The sequence below is a fragment of the Ambystoma mexicanum genome, chromosome 3p (assembly GCF_040938575.1).
Source record: "Ambystoma mexicanum isolate Mex_15411 chromosome 3p, UKY_AmexF1_1, whole genome shotgun sequence".
In the NCBI taxonomy this organism is placed as follows: Eukaryota; Metazoa; Chordata; class Amphibia; order Caudata; family Ambystomatidae; genus Ambystoma; species Ambystoma mexicanum.
Window position 1 is genome coordinate 187,914,338 of NC_090925.1, and position 17,561 is coordinate 187,931,898.

The window sequence follows — 17,561 nt, forward strand, 5'->3', positions numbered from 1 at the left end:
ACCTTCTAGAGATGGCCTTCTGCCCTCCAATTCGTCTTCTGCAAAGAGAGGACTTGCTCTCGCAAGAGGGGGGGTCATCTCCTTTATCCAGAAATCAGTACTCTGAACTTTCACGCCTGGTTTCTGAGAGGATAAGATGCAACGATTGGGTCCTTCCGGAAGATGTAATGGAGGTGTTGCTTTCGGCCAGATGGCCAGCACCAGAATCTATGTACCGCTGCCATTGGAACAGATTTTTCAGCTGGTGCAGAGATAAGTGTTGTGATCCTTTTACATGCAAGACCTCTACTGTATTGTCATTTTTGCTTCACCTGGCCCATACAGGGCTTCAGGTCTCCACAGTAAATGCTTATTTGGCAGCGCTTTCTATTTTTAAGCGTTTGCCTGATGAGGGTTCTTATTTCAAGGTCTCTATTGTAATTCAGTTTTTAAAGGGATTAACGAACATCTTTCCACCGGTTCCATTTATTGTACCAGTTTGGTACTTGAATATGGTGTTAAGGTACCTAATGGGGTCCCCTTTTCAATACTTAAATTATTGTCCACTCAGAATGTTAACCATTAAGAGTATTTTTCTGACGGCAATTACATCAGCCCGCAGAGTCAGTGAGCTTCAGGTTCTATCTGCTAAAACATCTTTTACTACCCTTTTTTTAAGGACAAGTTGGCTATGAGGGTATGTCCTACTTTCTTACCAAAAGTGGTTTTCCGAGTTCCATGTAGCTCAGAAAATAGTGTTTCCTCCTTTTTATCCACCTTCTTAACCCGCTAAGGAGGAGGAGAGATTGCATTACTTGGACCCTAGAAAGGTCTTCAGCTTCTTGATATCCATAATGCCCAAAATCAGGCAAGATGACCAGCTCTTTGTGGGTTATTCAGGACACCGATTGGGACAAGCTGTCACCAAATAAACCATCTCACGTTGGATAATTCTTTGCACTTCGGATTGCTATTCATTTCCTGGCAAAGATCTGCCCGGTGGTTTAAGAGCACATTGCACCCGAGGACTGGCTACTTCTTCCGCTCTTAAAAGATGGGTGCCCGTACAAGACTTCTGTAGTGCAGCAACTTGGTCCTCTTTGCATACTTTCAGCAAATACTATTGTCTGGACTCTTGTTAGGTCAAGAGGCAAGATTTGGCAGGGCTGTACTTCAAAGCATTAATCAACAATACATTCTCTGTTCCCACCTCCTTCTACAGACTGCTTTGGCAGTGTATCAAAGATGAGGAATAAACAGGAGAACACAATACATTTGAACAGATTACATGCCCCTTAATGTTATTTCGACTGGATGTTCCTCCCACATATTCCTCAACGCCCTCCCATGCTTCAACTCTATCTTGACAAGAATTTCTGTGTTTTTACACCGTCCTCTTTCAACCTTCATTCCTTCCTTGAAGACGGCTGTGCGTTGGGAGGAAAAAACTAGAACTGAGGCAAGGGGTTACCACGCGAACTACTTATACCAGCATCTACGTCACGGCCGAGGACAAGACGAAGGCCGTCGAGGGCCACAACTCAACGACGCAATATTATTGAAAAACGTTTCCGAAGATGCAAGCAGACTTACGAATATATCAAAGATGAGGAATACATGGGAGAATCATCCATCTTTTTCCTTATGATTTACATACCTGTTCTTGACGAGCCTCGTTTTCCCCGAGACACCACATCTACAACTGAAAGGTCACAAAGGATTGCCAATAAAGTCTCCTCAGCCTAGCGGATTCCCCTAATTCACAACAGAAATGTCCAAGGTTTGGACAAAATCTAGTAAAACATTCCCTAATCTTCACCAGTTTGTCCCTAAACTTGGATGCAACATGTTTTTTTCATGGGTTACTCAATCTGGGTTCCTCCTCTATGCTTTCACCTGTGTCTTGTTCATGGACACTTTGGTGGAATACTCTTGTTTTCACTTTCCTTGTAGCAACGGGGCCTTGTGGTGTTGCTCGCTGTTTGGTTGCACTCTTTACTTTCACCTGGTGTCTCTTCCTGTAGACTCTTTGTTGGTACTGCTGTCAAATTCTCCTCTCTTCTCCTTCCTTCTTTGAAAAAACATCCTCGTCTTTGATTCTATGGCTCCAATAGGTGACCTTTAGATCCTCCAGGTGTTCCTGGTATCTGGTCCAGCTGGGCTGGGTATCTGAGGTTTTGTTCCCAGCCTCTGGTAGCTTTCTTTTTCCCAAGCTTGGGTCATACCAGATGGGTATTCCCCCCCACCCTCCATAACCCTTCTGTGGGTGATAGTCAGGCAGTCCATATTTTTGTCTTCTGCCCTCCTGCCACAGGCAAGCCTCAGTCCCTAGGGCTGCAGGTGGAGGTCTTACGCTGTTCTACCCCCAGTTTCTAGATGGTTAGTAGCTGTGCTTCTAATGTCTCCTCTGTTGCTTTGGCTGACTCTCCTAACACGTTGCAGCCTTTCCCAAAGCCTAGCAGGACCCCATCAGGCAGCAGTCTTCCTACGTCCTGGCTTTTTGGATCTTGGGCTCTCTCTTCTTGTATCAAAGGAACACAGCCAGATACACCTCGGATCACAGTAAAAACTGGCTGTCCTCTGTCCCTTTTATTCCCTCCTAACCCCAGTGCCCCCTGCCCAGTTCTTGGTTATGCAGTGGTAGCTCCTGCTTACTGTGTGATGCCGGATACAAAGGAGATGGTTTCAGCTCCTGGAAATCAGTTCCTTATTTTGATCCTCGGTACTGGGTCCTGTTAGACTGTGTTTAAAGTGTCTGGTTCAGTTTCCAGACCCCATGGTGGTGCCAGAAGTACCAGACCCAGCAGGAAGGGGACCTCTTCACTCTTGTTGATTAGCAAGACACGTTTAGCAAGACACGTTTAGCAAGACACGTTTTTACCTGATGAAGTAACCCCATCCATCCCACCTCCTGGTATTTATTACTGTCTTTTCAGGGTTTTGTACTTTTATTTTTCTCTGAGTCAGGCTTAATCCAAAGCATCAATGAGTATGTTGCTCTTTTTATATGCTCTGCTTTAAACAGTCCTCATGGATTCTAGGGCAGGGGTACACCAAACGTGCCCCAGAGGGTAGCACAGAATATCCCCCTTCTCTTAGTCACACGGGCTAGTCTGGTGTTTGCATTTTTTCCTGTGCAGCATGGTTCTACCATTTTACCTGGCTGTTTTTTACCCCCTTCCATTTCAACAAAATGGGAATTGTCTTTCTTTCCCTCAAAGACCCGAGGGGTTGCATGACTATTTTCATTTTGCTGCCTTCCTCCCATAGACTTCTATGGAACACTTTTTTTGCTTTTGTTTTTCCCCCTGTTCTGACTTTTGGAGGTAAGTAAACACTTACTCTTTACGTCCCTTGCCTGTTTGCTGATTCTTATAAGATTATCAGTACTGAGAGACTATGGTGCTCTCTGAGTGTGCCGGTCCGGTAAAATTGCTGGTAATACTGGCTCCAGCATTTTTACCGGACGACACACTATGATCCTCCGGCAGGCCTGACCTGAATGTCTGTTGCTGGGCAGATGTTGTGGCCATCCATGATTGAATAGCCACTACCAATTTGAATGGTGCAGGCCCTTACTATTGGTAGACCTCGGTGAGCTTTCAGTCCAGATCTTGGATAAAAGGGCCTATACTAATAAACCTATTGCCAATCATTATTTCTTATTACAAAATGATCTGGGGCAATAATGTATGCATGAAAGAAGTGTTCAAGAATTTATATGTCAGGATAGTTGGGCAGGTGGCCTCCCTTCCCCATGTTTTCAGCACGGGACAAGGTGGCACGTTTGAGCTTCGCACACACTCTGGCTTCTCGGCCACAAGGATACAGTTCTAAGCATAGTATCAGGGCCTTCTGCCAAAGCCTCTTTCCCAATGACAGTCTCTTACTGCAGAGGGCCTGTCATAACAAACAAGCACCAAAGTTCCTTTCTTATCCGGATTTTTACATGCACAGGTTTTCGCTTCCAGTGTCCATGTATCTCCCTCCTTCAGGCCCGGACCCCTTTTTACCACAATGTTCACAATTGGTCTCCCACATTCGGGCTCGGACCATGCATCTCCCTCGTTCGGGCTCGGACCATGTAATCTCACTTTCTACATTTCCCTTTTGATATAAAAAATCGAAGACTTTCGAATGTGCGATGGGATTTGATTAAACCATCACAGGACCACTTCTATTCACTTCACACAATATTATTGTCAATTTTAAAGAGTAGATTCCGGTCAAGTCAGGATTTGTTCCAGGGCGAGTCGTACGAGTCCAAAGTTTTGGTTGTAGCTGTCTGCATGCTAGGGTTCAGTATATTGTGACCGTGGCAATAAATATAATGACTTTTTACCTTGTGTCTGAGCCCGGTAAGCAGTGCGCTAGCTATATTGTTTCAACTTTCTTTCCTAGATTTATGAAAAATCGTACCACATATCAATTTCAAATTGCTTTTTATTAAGCCATCAATTGTGTCTTCATTAGTTAGTCACCATGCAGTACGTAGGTTAGTTTCCAATATTTTCATGAATTGCTGGTTAATTAACAAGTCACCATGGACCCATAATTATTTCATGAATTGCTGGTTAATTCACAAGTCACCATGCATCCATAATTGTCTTTCATCCTTATCATTAAATCCTTATTTCCTTATTACCATCATCAATTGTGTCTTCATTGATTTGGGTTGTCTTTCTTTTTTAGTGGTTTAGTATACACCCATTTGTCATATTTATATTGGTGATTAAGTTCTTATTGGTACTTTCCTTTGTTGCCTTAGGTACTTGCACCATCCATCAATTGTGTTTACATTGATAGGTTTTTTATAAGTGTCCTTAGTACCCTTCTCTCAACACATGTTTCTCCATGGATTTCTATCCATGGCTCCTCAGGAGAGAAGCTGTCAAGGAAGAAAAAATGATTTTAACTTTGTCACGTTTACTTGTGTTATGTCATGCAAGACTTGGTTCCTTTAGTATCAGGGTGCATTATCAATCTCTAAAGCAAGTCATCATGCACTTACCCTACTTGCTTGTCTTGTTAGATTCTTCTGATGGTTGTTTTTAGTGCTGCAATTCCAATCTTTTGGATGTTTTCACCAATTTGTTGGTTCCCTATAATTAAATAGGTGGCCATTTGCTACTTATTCTGCTGTGTTAAATGTTTTCTTAGGCATATTTTGGTTACAAAATATGGGAGGAAGAGGCCAGTGAAATTCTGGTTTGATACCTTCAGTTCTTACACAATGTAGGGCTTTCTCCATGTTGTCCTTCCTATTAGGAAGGATCAACTCCATAAACAAAGTGTCCCACCCCAATAGAAAGGCCCACAATTACAAAAAGAAAAGGGAATATCATTCCTAATTTTGGGGGATCCGTCAGGCTTATCTTATCTTTGTAAAAGGGGCATTCCCAGGATACGGTTGTCCTCAGCGTCCTATCCATACTGAGTTCAACTGGTATCTGGCCTCCTTTTATACGCGTTCAAAACGTGGTAAAAACGACACAATGACGTAATCACGCACGTTTGCATGATGATATCATCGCGCCAATGTGCGTGGCGGCCATTTTGGCAACATCCTGCCTTTTTGTTTTTTGCCTTGCCATGTTTTGTGGCAAAAAACAAAATGAAGAATTGTGCTTCTCATTTTCTACAGAGAACATGTTTAATTAAATATAGAAGTAGTATTGGAAATATTAAATAGATTAAGGAATGCTATTTGTAAAGTCTTATGAGATGCTCCTCTAGAATCACATAACTTAAATGAACGTCAAAACCATATGTTTAAGGGATGGCATCACTGCCTAGTTAAGCTTACTTTGTTGTCACTAGGTATATTATATAGAGTCATTGTAGCGTACATACACAGATTAATGTCATCATGTTATGTCATACTTCAACTTCTAGTATTTAATTTCGCCACTCTTAACTCCAGAGCTATATTAACACAATGAATTTCAAAGTCTATGGGGTGTGCTTTTGGTTCCTGTAAAGAATAAGTGCAAAATATAATGCAGGATTGCATCAAATTGTATATCTCATAGCGTTAGCACATATGTTCCTAAATACCTAGGTGTTTATATACAATTCATCGGTTTAAAGTTCACAACAACAAATATATCAATGTTGCATTTTCTAGAGCCAGTGTGCCATTTCATGTTCTGAATTCAAGCCTGACATGCAAGTGTCCATATTGCATATCCATTCGGACTCTTTCCTGCATGGACCATGGATCTCCCTTGTTCGGGCTCAGACCATGTAATCTCACTTTCTATGTTTCCCTTTTGATATAAAAAAATCGAAGACTTTCAAATGTGCAATAGGATTTGATTAAACCATCACAGGACCACTTCGATTCACTTCACACAATGTTCTTGCCAATCTTCTACTTTAGTTTCTGCCACTTCTTGGCGGGATACCTTACAGAGACCTACAATTGAGCACCCTCATTGTGCCGGACCACTCTGTCAATGGTATTGTATCTTTCTCCTTTAATGTTTAAACATTCATCAGCAATTCAGCTACCCTTGTGTCTTTCATCGCACGTGTTTTATTCTTCGTTCTTGCGCTCTTCATACAGTGTTGCAGTTTACAACCTTGACTTCAACAGAAACTGATCTTGCATTGTTCTTCCTAACTCACTGGTGGTGGTGGTCTCTTTAATACTGCTTTTAATCTTGGAGCCCCGACTCGGTCAGCCATGCAGGAGGGCACCGGGTATCTCCAACGTACAATACAGGATTCTTCAGTCTGGTTTCCTGGCTTTAAACTTTCTAATCTGAAGGGTTCTGGAAAATAACGGCTTCTCGCCGAAAAGGTCAAGGTTATCTCCCTCTTTGCGTACCCTTCTTGGTTTGCCGTCTTCCTCCCTTCCTTCAGCTGCCATCAGGATTGTACTGTTCCTTCGTGTGCTTTGCCTCTCTGAGTGTGCTCTCGTGCTCTGCCTTTTATCTGGGTGGGGAAGTTTAATGGAAGTCAGGTGTGAGTGATCACCAGTAATTGCCTTATCTTGCCTGACCATAGTAGTGGGACATGTCCGGTACAATGCTCGGGTGCGAGTCTGTTTTCTCCCAGAACTGGCTGTTCGTGTGAAAGTGTTCGTGTAGAGAAGGGGGTGAGGGGTATAGTTGTTAAATATCCTATCGGGTAGGATGGGGTAAAGGTGTTTAGGGAGGGGGAGACCATGTCTCGCCATCGGGTGTCCCTCTCCTGGAAGATCCCTCCCCCAGGTGATCTGCCTGCACTGGTCCACCCCCAGGGTCTGGATTCAGAGACACTGGCCGTGACCTGGCCACCTGAGAGAGCGACCCCTGGGGACCCCTGGGGACTATCGGGTGAGACACCTTCTGGTGTTTCACAACCTGTAACTTCTGGGCCTCCCCTGGCGGACCAAGCACAGAAGATTGTGTACTCATGGAATCTGTAACCTCAACAGTAGTGTCAGGAGGGTAAGATAGAATACCAATTCCCCCCCCCCACTGTCCTCCATAGGGTTACATGGGTGTAAAGTCCTGTCCCATTCTCTCTTTCCCGAATTATATTGGTCAAGGATCCTTTACTAGGCCTATTGTAGAGTAGTGGGATTGAGGAGTTACTTACCTGAACTTTCTTCACCTTTTCGGAACTTTGGGTTGCAACCACTGGCATCATCCAATCACATAGTAAACCTTCCTGAAACGTGTAACTTTGAAACTGATGACTTTGGGGGCACAAACCCCCAACTATCTTAGGCTGGATTTACCAAGTGTTAGGGAACTGTTTTAGAGTTGTTCAAAAGTACCCCTACTGTATTTTATGCATCTGACTGCTTACTTGCTATACACTTGTTTTAAATCATATGCTATTTATATTTTCTCCCAAGTGTGAATGTATATATTGTAAGGGTGACGAAGTAGAGCCTGACACACGGGTGGCATAATGTTGGTTATAGACTTTTATTTCAAACCAAAATTAAAAAATCGAAAACCCTAACTGTCCTTATTTCTAAGGGGGGTTTCCCTGCCTCAAATAAACTAAGGACTCTGTCAGGAAGTCTTGTCAAAAGTAAATGGTCCACTGTCATGTCAGAAACCTATTTCGTTCCCTTAGCTACTTGGTCAACTAAAAAAAAGGGATGATCTTCTTGGTTGAGAAGAATCTCTCTCTGGGAGATTCCCCCAGCTTCAGTTATAAGGATAAATGAACTATTCTTTGTGAAGGGTAATGCATCAAAACAAAGTCTCAAAACACTCCTTGAAGGGGCAAAGAATCGCTCGGATGGGCCACAATACTGGCTCCACAACTCATACTCAAGCCAAACACTGTAAGGCTCCACAGATTCCTACAAGTAAATTCTTTAAGGGAGTACTAGTGAACGCTCAGTCAATACAAGCCCACTCCCTTGATATCGCTCACCCCATCACCTCTAATAACCTGGATCTATAAGCCAGCTCTGAAACATGGCTTCATGCTGCTTTGGACCCGGTCCTATACATGGCTATACCACTGAACTATACAATTTTCCGTAAGGACAGGACTCAGTTCTGAGGTGCAGGGATTGCCCTCGTAGCAAGAGATTCCCTACCCATCAGAGAAATTGGTAACTCTACCATGGCCTCAGGAGAACTACTGACAACTAAGCTTAGTCTCGCCAACGCTTTGACGGTAGATATTCACCTGGTCTATCGTGCACCAGGTCCATAGCTCTCCTTTGAAGAGGCTATCTTGCACCTCCTATCTAACTCCAAACCCTCATCCAAGACTATTCTCCTGGGTGACCTCAATTTGGGCGTCATAGACTAGTCTGATACCAACACCTTATCCGTAGCCAGCTACCTTAAGGCGCTAAACTTCGCACAACGTATCCTCAACCCCACGCACACTAAAGGCTGTATTCTGGACTGGCTTGCTGACCTGAATTGCAAAGTTGCAGTCACCTCCAATCTGCCTTGCCCCTGGACTGACCACAACATGATTACTTTTACTATACCTTCCTCAAATCCCCCGCTACCTAAGATGCTGCCTTTGCATACCACGCTAACATGCTCCTCTCAAAACTTAAGCAAAGCCAACATCCTGCCACTGCTGGATGAACTCGCCACCGCACAACCACTTAACAGCGAACCTGCTTCTCTGGTAAACATATACAACATAACCCGGGCTATCAATAATTGTGGCCCATCTTACCCCCTGTAAAGCCAAACCAGCTTCGCATTGCAATGCCTGGCTCTCTGCTAACCTTAAAGCCCTCCACCTGAAAAAATGTGATGCTGAAACTAAATGGAGGAATTTCGTTTCTGAATTGAATAAGGCTTGATACTCTTCATTAGCAAAGGAATTAAAACGGGCGATACTACAAGCAAAAAAGTGCCACCAATAATATGAGAATCTCCAATGCCAAATCTAGCACTCGCGAGCGAGCTCTTAGCCGTTTTACGTGAACTCTAATCTCCTGTGCCACCTCCAACTAACTGCACTAAGGACAGTACCTGGTGCTCCAACATTGAAAACGCCCTTCTCGATAAAATTGACACGCTCCAGAAGAAGATCCTAATGAAAAAAAACAGCCTGAGTAGAGTTACTCCAGCCCCCCCTGTCGCAGGGCCTCTGGCCTTCCTTCAAAGTTTACCTCTATTTAACTTCAAACCAGTCTCGGAAATGGAGGTTATCCAGATCATGAAAGGCCTTAAACCCTCCTGCTACCAAGGGGATATCTGCCCAGCCTTCTCCACTTGTTCAGTGCCAACTTGCTTCAAGGGTGCTTGGGTCCTTCTACTGCTAAAAAGAAAAAACACACTAGATCCTGGCACCCCGACGTACTACTGCCCAATCACCACGGTCCCCTTCCTCCTCAAAATCCTGGATTGTACAGCATACATACACATCCAGCTATACCATGAATCCAACAACCTCCTAGGTCTGCGCCGATCCGGCTTCTGATCAGTCTGTGGCACAGAATCTGCTTTGCTGGATTGGAAAAAAAAAATTGGACGAGATCAAGGATGCCGGCAACTTAGCCGTCCTCCTTAGCCCTTGACCTTGTGGACCACCTAATTCTGTGTCAACACTTGGCCTCGGCAGCCCACTTCTCTGATGAAGCTATCTCCTGGATCTCTGCTTCCTCTCTGACGGATCAGTGAGTGTTCTTGGCCATTGCCTCAGCCTCTGCCGCACCAATCACCTGTGACATCACCCAAGGCTCTTGTGTCTCCCCCACACTTTATAATATCTTTACCAAACTCCTATTTGTCCTAGACATCCAGGTCATTTCCTATACTAACTACGCGGACGATACACAGATCCTCCTCCCTCTCACCGGTAACTACTCCATTGACTCCAATACTCTGCATGCAGTCTACCAAACCATCCAGGCCTACCACCTCCTCTGCCTAAATGACAAGACTGAAATTTGCTTCATCAGCTCTCAAACCTTACTCGGCAAACTGGATCAAGCCTACAACACCTTCACTTTCGATGGCGGATCTGTGTTGTCTGATCGTGAACATTTTGTTCGTGGGTGGACTGCCTGCAGTGTAACTGCTCGGGTCGCCATTTTGTCTGTTCATTAAAAATGGGGGCTCAAGCAATTTTAGTCCCCAGCTGCCAATGTTAAGAACCCCGAATCCCCAAAATACCGAACATGACGAGCCGGGGACACACCCACATCCTCCGCTCCTCATGTTCGGTATTTTTGGCCGCAACCAAAACGGTAACACCCAAATCTAACAACGTCCATACGGACAGTTTTTACCGATTAAACTTCAATGGCATTTCCATCCCAGTATCTAGTGAAGTGAAAACCTTGGCATAATCTTAGATGCTACCTTGTCCCTAACGAGACAGGCTAACGCTGCTGCATCCTCCGCTGCACACTCTACCAAGTTAATGAATGCCTGCAGATCTTGTCTGTCCACTAACAGCTGCCTCACCATTGCCCGTGCGCTAGTCGGCTCCAGACTGGATTATTGTAACGCGTTATTTGCAGGCACTTCCACTCGAAACATTAACCTCCAGGTCATTCAGAACTGCACTAAACATTCCAAAACGGGAGCACATCACAGTTGCCAGAAGGGGGGTGCACATTGGCTACCGATCCGCGAGTGCATTATCTTCAAAACATTAGCCATCACCCACAAATGCCTCTCTAACACTGCCCCTAAGTACCTCTCTCAAAAACGTACCAAAGTGCAATCGTAAAGACCCACCCAATCTAGCCAATCTCACCGACTGATCACCCCAAGATTCAGACTAACGGAAGCCGGGGTGAGCTTCCCGGTCATCGCCTCTAAGAACTGGAACGGGCTACTCTTGAAACTAAGATAAGAACAATCTTACTGGGACTTTCAAAAACATCTTAAGACACTGCTTTTAACCCAGGGCACGACCCTTGTCTGAGCCATTGTCTGATTTCCTTGATTTTAAAATGTATACTGTCTGTCCTTCTGTGCTAATTCTGTAACCAGCGGCTTGATGCCTCTGGCTTAGAGCGCTTAAGGAATGCAAAAATAAGTAAAGTCTTTTATCTCCACAACTCCTGTGCGAATGTTTCATTCCCCAGGTCTCTATCAGGTTCCTTATCGGGATGTGTTGTAGGTAATACGTGCACGAGTCTCCTTAGAATCTCGTGCACGTATGGTTCTTTTTCCGAGTGCCTCAACAGTTTGTCCTTGACTGTTGAAACCCCGGGGGCCTCGAATAAAGCTCTTGTGTGTTTTCATAAGGTGTTCCTCTTTATTTCAGGATGCCAAGAGAATGATTTTCTTCTCTTGGCTTTCGCAGAATGTTCACAGCACACCAGGGGGTATGCTTCACTTCCCCTGGTCTCAGACTGCTTGTAGTACCAAGAGATTGACTCTACTCTCCTGGGTGTTTTTGAAATCTTCATAAAACACCAGGGGGTTTGACTCTGGCCTTCCCCTGGTCCTGCCACCAAAATGGTCTCTCAGTTGGCCAGATATTTGCTGTTACAATGTTCATGAAACTAAGTCAAGAGGAATGCTTCCTTTCCCTTGTTTTTACTTTAGTGCTCACAGCCAACCTGATTCCCTTCGCTGTTGGGCACTGTGACTGTTAAGATTGGTGAGGATACTTAAGTGGGTGCGAGTCCCAGACTTGTGCGCACAATTCACTTGGTATACTCTTCTGCCAGGTACTATTGTTATGAGGATCAATAAAGCTGCAGGTACACTCTACCTGATATGCTCTGCTGCCAAGTACTGTGACTATGATGGTTAACTTGGATACTTTCAGATTTCCCTAGGGGAAGCGGGCAGCCGTCAACCAGCAGCGACTAACAAGGTACGTGTGGTGTGCTCGGGGGGGGGGGGGTTCCGACAGCAATCGCTGCACCCCACTAAACCGACCCACCTCTCTCTTCTCTTTTTATCTTTGCCTCTTATAGCTTTTCCATGTTAGATCACAGTGGTATGATAGCCTTCTTCTCACACTTAAACCATTATGTTAGCTAGCCATCCTGGTTAACGCTTATAACCACCCCTACAAATTCTCATGACCTATTCTATGCCCCCAGGCACGCAGCCTTTCTTCCCCTATCAGTCATAGCCAGCTTTCATCCCACATCTAGAAGGTTAGCCTTCTCATAATTAGTCTCTTCTAGATAGAATTGTGAAGTTCAGCATGTATCACGTCTAGATAGAAGTGAGGATTGTGAATATTAGCTTGCGTCACATCTGACACATCTAAACAGGATTGTGAATATTAGCTCGCGTCACATCTAGACAAGATTGTGAATATTAGCCAGTGCCACATTTGGATGGAGTTGCAAATATTAGCTTGCGTGTCAAAAATAAGTAAAGTCTTTTATCTCCACAACTCCTGTGCAAATGTTTCCTTCCCCAGGTCTCTCTCAGGTTCCTTAAGGGATGCCAAGAGAATGATTTTCTTCTCTTGGCTTTCGCAGAATGTTCACAGCACACCAGGGGATATGCTTCCCTTCCCCTGGTCTCAGACTGCTTGCAGTACCAAGAGATTGACTCTACTCTCCTGGGTGTTTTCAAAATGTTCATAAAACACCAGGGGGTATGACTCTGGCCTTCCCCTGGTCCTGCCACCAAATTTAGATAGAATTGTGGAGATATTCACGTGCCACTTCCTGAAAGAATTTGGTAATTAGCATGCATCACATCTAGATAGCAATAGCACTAACGATCCCTCTAAAAATGGTACCCTTCTGCATACACCTCTCAAACTCTCTAACCAAACACAACCATACTTGGGCAGCAAACCGCACATATTTCACTACACCGCAACAACAAAACAAATCACACATAGAACACGAAGGCTACCAACCGAAAACAACACCTAAGCTCAGCGGACAGTGTTAACTGAACTGAAGCTGCCAACAGCACATCACTTTTCCAGCTAACACACGCGACCCCCTCCCCCCCCCACCTTTTTCTTTTCAGGTCCGCCAGAGCGCCACTTCGGTGGGGATAGTGCTTGGCACAAGTGTCCTTTAACATAACATATTCTCTGGGCTGGGGTCCCAGACCTGTGACTTTGGTTTCCCTCAAGGTTCCCAGCTTCTACACCATTGCCTTGGGCTCCTTTTACCTCCCCTCACACTTGCATACCTTTCTCTATGCCCCACTATGCTCTCAGGGCTTCTGTGATGCTTCTGGTCAGCCTCAGTGTTTCCTCGCCGGTCAACGGTACCCTTCAGCAATCGAAATTTCCTTACAGCGATTGTGCTTCCTGCTCTGCACATTCACTGACCCAACGGGACACCAGAGGTGCATCCTCCTCCTCCTACATTCAGTGGTCTCCTGACACTGGACCCTCCTTGTGGCGGCTTGCCCCTTTTGTGGCATCACGGTCTGCCTTGTCTCCAGTGCTTCCTTCTCTGGACTCCTGGTTCCTCCAGGGAGGGCTCTGCATAAATCTGAGTCCTTCCTCAGTTGGTCTGTCTCTTTTTCAATACTAAATGGGTCAGTCTCCCAGGAAGTAATATAGTGCATCCTCGTCTTGGTATTAGGACTCTATTTGGGTAGTTGCTACTCTTCCTCGTCCCATTACTTCCTATATTGGAAGTGTAATAGAAACACATGGGAAGACTGGGAATGGTACTGGTATGGGTTTGTGAGGAAGGTGGTCTAGGGTAAGGTGGGTTGTGGTGATACCATGTAGTCCCCAGGTCATCAATAATCCCATTGGGGTTTTCCCTCCCCATGAGATCTATCCGCTGAATACCACCACCAGGGGGATAATCAGGGACTATCCTGGCCTCATGGGAAGTAGCTCCCCCTAGGGGGAGTAGTGTCGATATCTGGGGAATCGTCACAATATGTATTTTATGGTATGTGTGTGACAATATTTGCCTAGATACTGCATTTATTTAGCATGCATTTTAAAGGCCTAAGAAATCATGCTTTATTTTTGTACTTGCCTCTCTAATATAGCAATAATACCGATCCGTTGGGCTGAATCACGTGATGATGACCAGGGGCCCTCGTTAAAGGCCTGAGCGTAGCGAGGGCCTTTAACGAGTGCCCAGGTGCTGTTACCTCCTGATCTGGTGGGCCGGATTGGGTTTTATTGCTATTGGCACTCTGCGTTGCCAATCCGCTAACCCGGGGTGCTGACCGCAATGTTTTGTATGAATGAACAGGAAGCCTTGCAGCGTTCCGTTCTTTCCTACAAAATACTTGTGACGGTCGGCCACCACAGAGCTGGAAGAAGGGCTCCGAGCGGAGCCCCCTTCACTTTCCATGGCGGCCGGCAGGAACAGGAGCGTCGGCGGCTGGGCACCGCAGCTGAAATAAAGATAAATTGGGGTGGGAGGGAATGGGAAATTTTACATTAAGGGAAAGGAGGGTGGGGCGAAGATAGCTTGCCGGGGCAGGGGGGGGTAAACAGCCGTCGGGTTGCTCCAAACGTGGGCTTGCATCGGTATATTCAGCCCGTGATCTGAGCAACCCGACTGATTGCTCCCCCCTCCCCTGGTGCCAACTGGAATTATTGGTGTTGCTCTGTGTGGAGTCATTGTAGCCGTGGACCACTATCACAAACACAGGTTTTGATGGCCCAGCAGCAAGCTTTTTTTTGCCAGACAGCAGTTTACCCTCGGCAGATGCCCAGTGACTACTTCAGTGGCAGGATGTGTTCTAGGACATCATCAGAGGAGACAGGCATGGGGTTCCAGCACAAACGTAGTTTCACCCAGGGCAGGATGATCCGAACCCTTAGGAGAAGCCCTTTCCTCGAGCAGTCTTGCATACAAGTTCCAAGACTAGTGTTCTAAAATTTTCTACAGTCTCCCTAATAATAGAAATCTGTGCACATGGGCAGGAGTAATAGTGCCCAACAAACTGCCATCGTGCACCATTCCAAGTTTTGCCGGCTATCCAATCCTGGATGTCCAGCCAAACTCCATACTCAAGACACACCTATACAGATGTGAATTGGTGTTTTTCTTCTGTCTTTGCGATGCATATACCCCATCTCAACACATTTTATATATACACAGTAGATGTAAAAAAGTGCAATAAAGTTGTACCTAAAGTACTAAGAACACTCGAAAAATGAAGTAGCATTTTATGATTAAAATCCCCATGCATATAGGCTTTGCAGCCTGCAAGCAGTCCATAAGATGGATTGTTTCTTGCATTATCCATTGTTAACAAAACACAGGCCGAGCATTCCCTGGAACCCAAGGAGGACACCAGGAGAAAACCACTATAGTGGTCCACTTAAATGTTCCCATAGCTGCAATTTTCCATGTGAACATATGTATATACCTTCACAATGCATTGCTGTCTTACACACAAACTATTGAGTAGATGGGTAGGAGGTACAGGATTTCCTTCATAATTTATTCAATGAACAGTACACAATAGTCTAGCAGTGAAGGTGGTAGTGGGGATATATGTAACTTTTTATGGTCCTGCTATTTACCATACCCGTCAACTGGACTGGATGTTAGCTTGCTATACTATTCTAGTTTTTATCAGTATGGAGGACCCGGTGGTGGAGACAGTAAAGTAAGTTACTTGGAATCCTAGTTCTTCATTGTGGTTCTCTTCTTGATATTCACAAATTATCTGCCACGTCATAGCAGATCCTTTCTACATGATGAGTTATCCTCTATTGCTACAAAATTAACTTGTGGCTAACTCTCACTACAATGTATTATGGTGCCCCTAGAGCTTGACTTTCTAAAAGGCACAATGGACTATACGTTACTAGTACCTCAGGCTGTGGTTTTCTTCTTTTATCTGACTCTTTGTAGATAAATGGACAATAAAGATAAACGAAAAGTCAGAACTATTGGTTGAATTGCTTTCTTGTTTGATTATACTATAAAAAAATAGTTTAAACTAAAATTAATTCTGGGATCCGGCACATGTGCAGTGATATTCTGGTGTTTTTGAAAACCTTCAAAATACCCTTTATGGTGAACTAGGATTACATATATATGTTCCTTCCTTACATCTTAATGAATATATATGAGCATCATTGATGTTAGCTTCATTTGAGGAGGGCCAGTCCTTTCCAGTTGTTGGGATACCACATGTATCAAGGGCTGGCACATCCAATTAGCTAAAGTGCCCTCTCATGGGATGGTTACTGCAAAATGCCAGAGATTTACACTGGAACAGACTATTTTTGATATTTTGAACTTGGTGAAAAGCAACCAGTCGTATAGTGTTTCTTGCAGGCGTTTGACTATGGGGTTTTCCACAAGTCTTGGGGGGATTATTGCCAGTAACACCTTCCAACAGATTATGGTGCCAAAAGATGTTCTTAAGTCCTCCCTAGCTATTGCCTAGCCACTCTTTTTTAACATGATGGGGTGCTACGCATTAAATAAGAAGAGGATAAACTGAAAATTGAAGGGTTTTCTTCCATTGGACACCTGTCATGCTTAATGTCTTCTTTACACTTTCTATACTGGCTGTCCACATCTGAAAGTGCATTTACTGTGAACAGCCCAGGAACCTTTATTTATTGGCAACTCTCCCATCATTCTGAAGGGAAGGTAGACAAATCCACTGGTGTAATGAAAAGTAGACTGGATGGGGTAGTGGAAAGGAATGAGACTTTTAGCTACTCCTTTTCACTTCTTCCTTTGCACTTATTCCCCCAATCAGGAAGTGAGCCGTTTGGAGTCCGAGACGTCCCTTTCACAGAGTGCCCGGGAAGAAACTCTGGCCCTCCAGCAGACGCTGAAGGATATCACCCAGGTAGTGTACATGTAGACAAATTTGAATGAGCAGAGAGCCAGTAAACACAGAATGGTCTGTATTTGGAGTAGCTCGCCTGCTCGGGGGGAGGGGGCGGGCGGTGGGTGGGTGGGTGTGTGTTTGGTGTTTTTTGTGTGTGTATTTCCTGTCTTTTCCTCACTTTGCTGATTCAAGATTGGCTCTGCTGCCTTTCCTCTTGTTACTCCAGGTTCTAGTGGGTGAGGCGGATAGCGGCCTTGGCCTCTCGTGGGCCGATGGCTCCCAGGAACTACAGAGAAGTACTTGGGATGGAGGTGGAGCACTCTCCCTTGTGCGAGCTGTTTTAGAAAAGCATCAAGCAGAGACACAGGTATGTCTCCATCACCTACCTTTTCCTTCACCTGTTTTACTCTACCACCTTTTCTTTTACTTTCC

The 17,561-nt window shown here is 44.8% G+C and overlaps 1 protein-coding gene across 1 annotated transcript in view; it reads left to right on the top strand.

The window, feature by feature from the left end:
• Nucleotides 1-17,561, top strand: part of LOC138580226 (centrosome-associated protein CEP250-like) — a 1,782,457-nt gene that overhangs the window by 305,850 nt on the left and 1,459,046 nt on the right. The window contains exons 10-11 of the mRNA XM_069650593.1: nucleotides 17,055-17,147; nucleotides 17,356-17,496. Of these exons, the coding sequence (XP_069506694.1) occupies nucleotides 17,055-17,147; nucleotides 17,356-17,496 (234 nt within the window). The remainder of the gene's footprint in view (nucleotides 1-17,054; nucleotides 17,148-17,355; nucleotides 17,497-17,561) is intronic.